Source organism: Ovis canadensis, chromosome 9, assembly GCF_042477335.2.
Source record: "Ovis canadensis isolate MfBH-ARS-UI-01 breed Bighorn chromosome 9, ARS-UI_OviCan_v2, whole genome shotgun sequence".
NCBI lineage: Eukaryota > Metazoa > Chordata > Mammalia > Artiodactyla > Bovidae > Ovis > Ovis canadensis.
The window spans coordinates 45,023,561-45,034,368 of NC_091253.1; the positions used below are offsets into that span (position 1 = coordinate 45,023,561).

The following is a 10,808-nucleotide window of genomic DNA, read 5'->3' on the forward strand; positions in this document are numbered from 1 at the left end:
AAAGATCCCGCCTCCTACAGCTAAGCCTGGGGTCAGCCAAGTGATTAAAAACACAAGGTCTTCCCTGGTGGTCCAGTGGTTACAAATCTGCCTGCCAGTGCTGGGGACATGGGTTTGTTTCCTGGTCTGGGAAGATCCCACGTGCCATGGGGCAGCTGAGCCTGAGAACCACAATTACCCATGGACTCTAGGGTCCCCGGTAAGGCAACTACCGAGCTTGTGTGCCTCAGCTACTGAAGCCCGTGCACCTAGAGTCCGTGCTCCACAACAAGAGAAGCCACCACAATGAGAAGCCCACACCCACCACAACTTGAGAAAAAGCCAGCCTAGCAATGAAGACCCAGCATTGCTAAATTTTAAAAAATAAATAAATATTTTTAAAAAAGACAAGGCTGCATCCTAGCTCTGAACGGACAAAATCTAGTCCCTGAAATCAGGCTAACTAATATGTATCAAATGTCTGAAGAACAATCTAAGCTAGCTGATAGTTGAATGTTAACATCTGGGCAAAAATGGTGCCTATATTGTCAAAAAGGAGTGAACTCAAGGCCCTCTACTTGGAGATAGAGAGTTTTTGGAGGAGTTACGATTTAATCTGGGTCTTAAAGATTAGGGTTATGAAAGAGCATGAGCCTGCATTTTATATTCTGCTGCTTCTGTTCTATTAATACTGTTTTTAATAAAGAAAATTATTAAAATTTATGCTGGACAGAGAGAGGAAAAGCTAAAAATATAGGCTAACTTACTCGAAGAGGAAGATACACATTCATTGCTTAAAAAAAGAGAAACAACTTGACTGAGTCACTGCTGAAGATCTGGAGGAAGGAGTATGATTTACACTCAGAAATCACATGGGCATTAGATTGCATCTCTGATATCTTGTATATGAAACATACCTCCTGCCAACCAAATGTGCGTGTAGCTTTAGTCAATGAAACCATTGTAATGTACTTGGGCTTGACTGCAAGTTCAACCCAGACCATGCAGAAGAAACCCTGGGATAGATCAGTGACAGAATCACACGAAGTGATGAGGGGACCAGAAGGTTGAAAATGGAAAGCCCAGGACAGTTTGTTTGGTCTGCTCCTGCTTGCCTTGGGCTGGCATTAATTTCCAAGAAGCTCCACTCTGGTGGGTAGGCCTAGAAGTGCGACCCTCCGAGAACAGATGGAACTCGATGCTGGGAGGTCTGTCTATTCGGAACAGAACCCCAGACTCTGGTGGGAATACAGGGCTGAGTGGCCTGGCATTCGAGGCAAACCTACAGCCCTGAGTAGAAGTCTAGAGGACCCAGCAGGGGACCGGAGGAAAGGGTGTGTTGGCAGCCCCTGCACCACGTGTGTCCAGGACCCCCTAGTGGGAAGAAGACCACATTTAAGCCCCTTTTTCTGCACTTTTCACTCTGCTCATCAGGCTCAGTGAGATGGTACCTGAAAGATGCTTGGAGATGTCCCCGTGAATGTGGAATGACGCTGGCATTTATCCTATCTATCCAGTCCACGATCTGCTGCCTTGGGAGGCATAGGAGGCAGGATTGTGGCCTGAATAAAGTCTGGGACTGATGTTATGGCGGGGGGCGGGGGGGGGGGGGGCGGGCAGGTGGTGTCGGGCCTCAAAGCAGGCTCCTCCTACTAGTAACAGCTATGATGAATAAAATATAAATCTATGCCTGGACATCATCATCACAGCCAGGAACCAAGTATCATGTGGTATGTGCGCCTGTGAAAGATGAGAGCAATGTCTTCAAAGTATGGGAGCAAAGTAACAGAAAATTTAGTCGAATTATAACTCAAGAAGATGTCTCCAAAGAAGATGGACAAATAGCTGGTTAATACTTGAAAAGATGCTCAGTGTCATGGGTCATTAGCAAAATGCAAATCAGACACACAGCATGATACCTTTCGTACCCACTTACATGGCTAGAATTAGAAAGACAGACAATAGTAAGGGCTGGTCTGGGTGTGGAGGAACTGGAGCCCGCCAGCGTTGCTGGTGGGAACGTGACACGGTGCAGCTGCTTTGGAGGAGAACAGTGTGGGACTTCCTCAAAATGTTAAAAATAGAGTCATCATGTGACAATATTTCCACTCCTGAGTGTCTACTCAGGAGAAATAAAAACAGACATCCACACAAAATGACTACAAATAGCCCCAAAGTGCATACAACCTAACTGTTCATTTGTTTTACGAAAAGCATTATTATTCTAAATGTCAACTGTCCCACATTCATGTAGACCAGAGTATTATATATAGAATTTATTTTGCTGATACTTGCTTGTCATACTCTTGGTTTTCTTAAGAAAACAAAGCAGAGTCATTTGTGTCAAGAAAACAAGGAACTTGTCACTTGATACAGAATGATCCCAACCCTCATCTCCTTTCGTGCAGTCTCACTGTAAGAAACCAAGAGGAACAAAGACTTAGAAGGACTTCCTATGAAGTCAGAACAGAAGACCTTCCCACCTGTGAAGAAAGGTAAACTCTCATAGTGTTTAGCTTGCTGAATAGACAGAAATGCCAGCCTTACTATTTTTAATTCCTTATTATTTTTTCTTCTTCCAATTTTTTTTTTGAGATATAGTTGACATCCAGCACTGTATAATCCTACGGTATACAATGTAAATATTTAACTTGCATACCTCATGAAATGATGATCACAGTAAGTTTAGTGAACATCCATCATCCTATGGATGCCCAGCTGGAATTTTTTGATGTTTTGCATTATATGTGTCACTAGAATAGTTTATCTAGCTGCAGTTTAATATCAAATCATAATGTTGCATCACATTTTCACTCTGCACAATTCCTTTAAATTATTATTTTTTAATTTAAAAAAATGTTTTGACCGCATTGCATGTGGGATCTTAGTCCCCTGACCAGGGATTGAACCCATACCTGTGCTCCTTGCATTGGGAGTTTGGAGTCTTAACCACTGGACCGCCAGGGAAATCCCAGCAGATTCCTTTCAATTTATTGTGTGACAGGGAGAAAAGTCAGTGCCATTTATTAATCTAATGCCTGTTAACCACAAATATAAATTGATGCTTCTTGGCAAAACATGTGATATATTTTATTTTTATGTGATTCACCTTTTTAAATAAAAGAACATAATGAAATACACATCATGTTGAGGTTCAGGAAAATTTTAAAGGTCCATTTTTTTCTTAACTCTTCTTTTATGCTTTAGCTAATATATTATTTTTTGAAGTGTTTTTTTTTTTTTAAAGTTGGAAAAAACATATAAATTACTTTCCATAATGCCAAATTTAAAAGTGTCTTTTTTCTTCCTGTATTATCAATGGACTTATTTTCACTTATCGACTCATACCTTTTCTGCATGTGTCTGTCTGTATCCAAATCCCCCTTTTTATAAGAATACCAGTTATACTGAATGAGGACCCTCCCTAATGACCACATCTTAACTTGGTTAAATCTGCAGAGATCCTACTTCTAACACAAGGTCCAGGGTCAGGACTTCAGCAACTCTTTTTCAGGAGACACAATTCAATCCATGCATCTCTTTTTTAGGAGACACAATTCAATCCATGCTCGTATTTTTGCTGAAGGCTTTAGGAATGAGGACAAGTCTTTCTCAGCCTGAAAGGGCCTATGTGCACATTTTCATTCTCAGAGGGAAAAAAGACATCTGTCCAGGGCTGAATTCCCATCAGCTCCCTATCCCGCAGCTCCCCACAGCCCTTTCTCCCACCCCCAGCCCGGGTCCCACCCTGGAGGAGGCCAGCGCCTGGGCTCAGTCCTTCGACAAGCTCATGCTCACGCCCGCGGGCAGGAACGCCTTCCGGGAGTTTCTGCGGACCGAGTTCAGCGAGGAGAACATGCTCTTCTGGATGGCGTGCGAGGAGCTGAAGAAAGAAGCGAATAAAGCCATGATCGAAGAGAAAGCGAGGGTCATATACGAAGACTACATTTCTATTCTCTCTCCTAAGGAGGTAGGTGCCCACCAGAGGTCGAGGCCATGGGCCCAAAGGACCCCTTCAGTGTCTCGTCGCCTGGCCCGCTTACCGCTGCTCCAGAATAAGGAACCCTCCTGCCCCCTACTCATCATAGACTTGGGCAGTGGTCCCACCAATGGGTACCAAGTGCCCTTGCTGCTGCTGCTGCTAAGTTGCTTTAGTCGTGTCTGACTCTATGCGACCCCATAGACGGCAGCCCACCAGGCTCCTCCATCCCTGGGATTCTCCAGACAAGAACACTGGAGTGGGTTGCCATTTCCTTTCCCAGTGCGTGAAAGTGAAAAGTGAAAGGGAAGTCGCTCAGTCATGTCCGACTCTTAGTGACCTCATGGACTGCAGCCTACCAGGCTCCTCCATCCATGGGATTTTCCAGGCAAGAGTACTGGAGTGGGGTGCCAGTGCCTTCTCCAAGGGGATGGAGAGGGTGGAACAAGCCGAGAGAGTAGCATGGGAACATATATATATTAGCATGTGTAATAGACAGCCAGTGGGAATTTGCTGTGTGACACAGGGAGCTCAACCCAGTGCTCTGTGACCACCTAGAGAGGTGGGATGGGGAGGGAGATGGGGAGGAGGTTCAGGAAGAAGGGGACATAGGTATACCTGTGGCTGATTCATGTTGACGTTTGGCAGAAACCAACACAATACCACAAAGCAATTATCCTTCAATTAAAAATAAATAAATTTTTTTAAAAAAGAAATACAGCCCCCATAAGCATCACTTTACCAGCATCGCCGAGAACTCATGGGAGATGTAGATTCTCACCCGCACCCAGACCCACTGAGCCAGAAGCTCTGCAGGGGCTCCACCCGGTTTAACCAACCCACCAGGGGCTTCCAACACCTCTGAAGTCTGGGACCCCTGTTCTCTGTTCAGTTCCTCCTTTGGTAGCTTAGCACTGGGGACGATCTTGCTTCGTTGGGATTTTTATAAAGCCAAACAAGCTGTGGGAGTCGGGGGTGGATGTCCAGAGAGGACCATGTCTGACAAGCCCGGTGTTTCCCCCGTCTCCACCAGGTCAGCCTGGACTCACGTGTGCGGGAGACCATCAACAGGAGCATGGCCGAGCCCTCCCGGAACATCTTCGATGATGCCCAGCTGCAGATCTATACGCTGATGCACAGGGACTCATACCCCCGCTTCACGAACTCCGCTCTCTACAAAGACCTGCTCCGCTCCTTATCCGAGAAAGCAGTGGAAGCCTAGGATATCAAAGATATTTATTATTAATAAAATAATCCAAGAACTCGTGGGCTCCGTCTAGGACAGGGACTTTAGAGGCGGTAGTGTCTTCTGCTGGTCGTGCTCGGGCTGTTTTAATAACAGATGCTTTCTTCTGCAGAAAACTGATACATGCACCAAGAAAACTGCAGCCACCTTTCCTGATCCTTTTGGAAAGACTGGGGTATGGCTGTGTAGAGAGGTTGTGTAGCTACATTTACGGTGACAGTAGTGTGTTCTCAAGTGACAAAGGATACACAAGAAGATGCCACATTGCCTTCAAAGAGTACATCATGGGAACAAACAGGACCCAGATTCCCATTTTATAAAAATGTGACCGCTACTTGTAAAATTGGTACCCTGCTGTATCTTAGGATACATGTATGTATTGCTAAATGCGTATATATGTTTATGTGTATCTTACATGGTTGATGTAAAGTGCTGTGCTCTTAACTGGATCAGCCTCAAAAGTTTGGTAAGAGAAGCAGTGTTTAGAAAATCCTTTTGTTGACAAGTTACCTTTATTTTTTATTACCAGAGCCTGCCAACCTAAAGAATGAATTTTCAACTTAGTGACATTCATCACAAACATTCAAATAAGCATATTTCCTTTTTTAGTACTGAAAGAAACATGGGCATTTTCACTCTAAAAAAATAAAGCACAAGAGTTTTATCTCAGCCTTTCTTTTGTACATGTAACTATTTGAGAAATAGATGGGGAAACAGTGTCAGACTTTATTTTTGGGGGCTCCAAAATCATGGCAGATGGTGATTGCAGCCATGAAATTAAAAGAGGCTTACTCCTTGGAAGGAGGGTTATGACCAACCTAGATAGCATATTAAAAAGCAGAGACATTACTTTGCCAACAAAGGTGCATCTAGTCAAGGCTATGGTTTTGCCAGTGGTCATGTATGGATGTGAGAGTTGGACCATGAAGAAAGCTGAGCATGGAAGAATTGATGCTTTTGAACTGTGGTGTTGCAGTGTCCTTGGACTGCAAGGAGATCCACCCAGTCCATTCTAAAGGAGATCAGTCCTGGGTGTTCTTTGGAAGGAATGATGCTAAAGCTGAAACTCCAGTACTTTGGCCACCTCATGGGAAGAGTTGACTCATTGGAAAAGACTCTGATGGTGGGAGGGATTGGGGGCAGGAGGAGAAGGGGAGGACAGAGGATGAGATGGCTGGATGGCATCACCGACTTGATGGACGTGAGTCTGAGTGAACTCTGGGAGTTGGTGATGAACAGGGAGGCCTGGCGTGCTGCGATTCATGGGGTCGCAAAGAGTCGGACACGACTGAGCAACTGAACTGAACTGAAGATTAACTAAGTACAGACACACTCAAGATTCTCTCTTAGTTCCCAGACCAGGATTTCATCTTTAGAGCCCACTGTTTTTTATCACAGGTGAACAGAATAAATTCATAGTTCACAGGTGAAAATACAGGCTTACAGATCTAAACCATCACTATAATGAGTGGGGAAGAGATGCATCCAGAACGTAATTTGCATGAAGCTCAGTCAGTAAAGAACCCGTATGCAATGCAGGAGACCCAGGTTCAACCCCTGGGTCAGGAAGATTCCCTGGGGAAGGAAATGGCAACCCCCTTCAGTATTCTTGCCTGGAGAATCTGACGGACAGAAAAGCCTGAGGTCACAAAGGGTCAGACACAACTTAGCGACTGAACCACACTTGTGCCTCAGCCTTCACAGGATGGCCTTCCTCTTGGTCACCCCCTCCCTGGCCCTTCAGTCTGAAGATTTCTTCATTATACTCTTCAAGCCCCTGGTCCTCATTCTCAGCAAACACCTCCCCTCCTCCTTTACTGCGACCATGGCGCCCCCCAAGCCTCCATCGCCCTGACGACCTATACATCCGCGTGGACCAGCATCCATGCCCTCTCCTGAGCCCAGCCCCACTGAAGGTGCTCTTTCCCCCTTTCCAAGACGTTAAACTCTCTCGTGTCCTTTTTTGTTGTTGTTACAGTTGATTTACAGTGTTAATTGATTGCTGCTGCACAGCAAAGTGATTCAGTTGTACCTATGTATATTCTTTTTCACTATGGTTTATCCGGATGTGAGAGTTGGACCATAGAGAAGGTTGAGCACCAAAGAATTGATGCTTTCAAACTGTGGTGCTGGAGAAGACTCTTGAGAGTCCCTTGGATAGCAAGGAGGTCAAACCAGTTAATCCTAAAGGAAATCAACCCCAAATATTCATTGGAAACACTGATGCTATACTGAAGCCTCAGCTTCAGTACTTTGGCCACCTGATGTGAAGAGCTGACTCACTGGAAAAGACCCTGATGCTGGGGAGGATTGAGGGCAGGAGAAGAGGGTGGCAGAGGATGAGATGGTTGGATGGCATCACTGACTCAGTGGACATGATTTTGAGCAAGCTCTGGGAGATGGTGAAGGACAGGGAAGCCTGGCATATGCGAGGTCACAAAGAGTTGGACAGAACTTAGCGACTGAACAACGAATGGTTTATCCCAGCATGTTGAATATAGAGTTCCCTGTGCCCTACAATGGGATCTCGTTGCTTATCCTTCCTACATAATGAGTTTGCATCTTGATTCTGACTCCATCTCCTAGGGTCTCATGTTTCTCCTTAGACAGAGAGGATGTCTTAGGGATTGAGGCATCGACACTGCCCTGCAGCCACTTACACCTGAGTAAGGATGATAGATGTGTGGGGCAGAGACAGCAGCCGCTGTGAGTACTGGTCCAGAGAGGAGCTGAGCTCTCGAAGCCTTCTAAGTGACAGGGAGCTTGTGAAGATGACCCGAGCTCCCACCAGGCTCTGGTCCACCCCTTCTCACCTGGGAACCTGGTACTGGCTGACAGCGCCCGAGAATCCCCAGGGGAGCATCCTCACGTCCAAGTGCTACCTTCCTGCTCTGAGCCCGCCCACCTGGCCCTCACGATCCGTGTGCCTCCCACCCTAAGCTCTTCCCTGGGTTCATTTGAGTGCCCCTTCCATTTCTCCCAGAAGTGTCAGTTGTGTCTGACTCTTTGCAACCCCATGGACTGTAGCCCACCAGGCTCCCTTGTCCATGGGGTTCTCCAGGCAAGAATACTGGAGTGGGTTGCCATGCTCTCCTCCAGGGGATCTTGCTGACCCAGGGACTGAATGCCCATTTCCTGCATTGCAAGCAGATTCTTTACCATCTGCATCAACAGGGAAGCCCACCATGAACAAATCCAGTGTGTGAATCTGTAGGGTCATCTGTGTACATGCAACAATCTTGAGATAAATCAGCCTGCTATTAACCTGGGACTTCAATGCTTCTTCTGGATCAAAAACACTTCTGTAGTTTAACTGGAAATCTTAGCAGTGTTACCACAGGTTTTGATGTTGTATTCTCTCACTTTTATTTAGAATCATGCATTTACTTTGAACTCAAGTATTCATCCTAAACCATTTAATATGAAAACATCTTTCTTTTTTCAGCTGCTTGTTATAGAAGTCTATTTTAAACTAGCATAAAGTAAATGGACCAGCTTCCATTGACAGAAGTCCAGGGTAGTTGCAATGCCTGCAACTACCTGACCTCCCTTCCCCATCTCAACTTCCCTTGGCTCATCACACAGAGGGTCTCTGCACACAGCGGGTAGAAAGTACAGGGAGCCCAGGGGCAGCTCCTCCTGGCTCAGCTTGTCCAGTGGAAGCACTTGTCTATCACCCCACCTTTCATACAGTAACCCCAGGGAGGAGCACAGGTGAGGAAGGGCAGAACACTGACAGACCCAGCAAGGTCACATGGGGATGAAGTATCCCTTAAATGAATCAGATGTTTGGGAACTAGCGCCAGAGAGACAAGAGATACAGCAATGCTCTCCCTTCCCAGGGCTCTCACAATTCTGCTTTTTGATCAGCTACCCTTTCTAACAGCATTATTACAAAGGTAACTTGGATACACAGTCAGCTGCATATAAGAGTGGAAAAGCCCTTTCGTGTCAAAGCAGCTGTCTTCCAATTATGGAAACACCTGGGCTAATTTAATCAGACTCTATGGCACATCATATATGAAATGTTGTTTCTCTCTGCAGTTGGGGCCATTAAGGAAAAAAAAAATTAGCTGTCTTTTTACAGCACTGGGGAGAGGAATCAGAACAGTCATTGGAGGCAGTCATCTGTGCTCTCACCTTCCATCCACCACTTAGATAAACAAGCACCAGAGTACACAGGTTGATTTGAATAAAATTTTTAATTAATAATAAACCTGTTGCATCACTTTGCAGAACCAGAGTGCCAGAAGAGACCTCCCAAGGCTGGAGCTTGTTACTTCTTCCTGGAACTGAGTCCATAACACTGCCAGCACTGGTTAGCTGCCCTCCCCCAGGTCCACAGTCGTGGGACTGCCTTCATGGCTCAGCTTCCCCAGTCGAGATATAACACAAACAGAAGCAAGAAAACTATTCCATGAGCCTCCACTGGGTGCACCCATTCTCCGAGGTGCTGAACACAGCAGTGAACAAGTTTCTCACAGAAATGCATGGGCTCCACCTTCCCCAACTCACAGCTGCTCATCACAGCTGTTGCGCTGGACTGGTTTCACCTGTGTCATTCAACCTAGGAACTACGTAGGGGGTGAGGGGAGCCCCCACAACCAGTTTGACCTAGGAACTCGTCAGGCAGTACCTCTGTCCTACTCACTATGAAGTAGCATCTTCAACATTGGCACTTTGCTTATTTCTGAAACACGTGGATTTTTTACATCAGTGACTATTCATCTTACATTTCCTGGTGGGACATTCTTGTTTCACTTTTCGGCTGTATCCTATGGCATATGGGATCTTAATTTTCTTACCAGGGACCAAACCTATATCTCCTGCAGTGGAAGGTAAGTCTTGACCACTGGACCATCAGGGAAGTCCCTCAATTCTTCTTGAATGGCTAATTTTCTACATACAGCTAAATGGGGTGAGGTGGAGGGCTGCAGGGAGCAAGAAAGAGTAACTGTTGACTAAAACTCCTTAAATCTCATCACTTTGTTGTTTTTGATACCTCAAATCCCCAAATTATACTTTGAACTAGAGGCAATCATTGTGGAAGTCTAATGCTAACACTTTAAACGTTGTTCCATCTGTGAGGCACGTAGATTGTGACGCACGTGTGTCTGTGTGTCAGAACTCTTGCCGTGGCTCCCCAACACTTACATGAACACTCATCACTCTCAAGGGGAGCTGGAAAACCAAGGTGATCTTCTGCCTTCTGGGGATGGTTCTTCATTAACTGTCACTACATCTAACTTTATGATCCAACTCTCATATCTGTACATGGCTACTGGAAAAAAACATAGCTTTGACTATATGGGACTTCTGCCAGAAAGTGATGTCTCAGCTTTCAATAATATGCTGTCTAGGTTTGTTATAGCTTTCCTCTGAGAGCTGGACCATGAAGGCTGAGCTCCAAGGAATTGATGCTTTCGAACTGTGGTGCTGGAGAAGGAGCAAGGAGATCAAACCAGTCAATCTAAAGGAAATAAACCCTGAATATTCATTAGAAGAACTGACATTGAAGCGGCAATACTTTGGCCGCCTGATACGAACAGCCAACTCATTGGAAAAGACCCTGATGCTGGAAAAGACTGAAGGCAGGAGAAGGGG

General features: G+C 45.6%; 1 protein-coding gene across 2 annotated transcripts in view; it reads left to right on the top strand.

The window, feature by feature from the left end:
• RGS20 (regulator of G protein signaling 20) overlaps window positions 1–5,873 on the top strand; it is a 28,885-nt gene extending 23,012 nt beyond the window's left edge. For both annotated transcript variants that reach the window (XM_069600034.1, XM_069600033.1), the window contains exons 3-5: window positions 2,388–2,474; window positions 3,715–3,949; window positions 4,992–5,873. In XM_069600034.1, the coding sequence (XP_069456135.1) occupies window positions 2,388–2,474; window positions 3,715–3,949; window positions 4,992–5,180 (511 nt within the window). In that variant the 3' untranslated portion in view covers window positions 5,181–5,873. The remainder of the gene's footprint in view (window positions 1–2,387; window positions 2,475–3,714; window positions 3,950–4,991) is intronic.
• The last annotated feature ends 4,935 nt before the right edge of the window (window positions 5,874–10,808 follow it).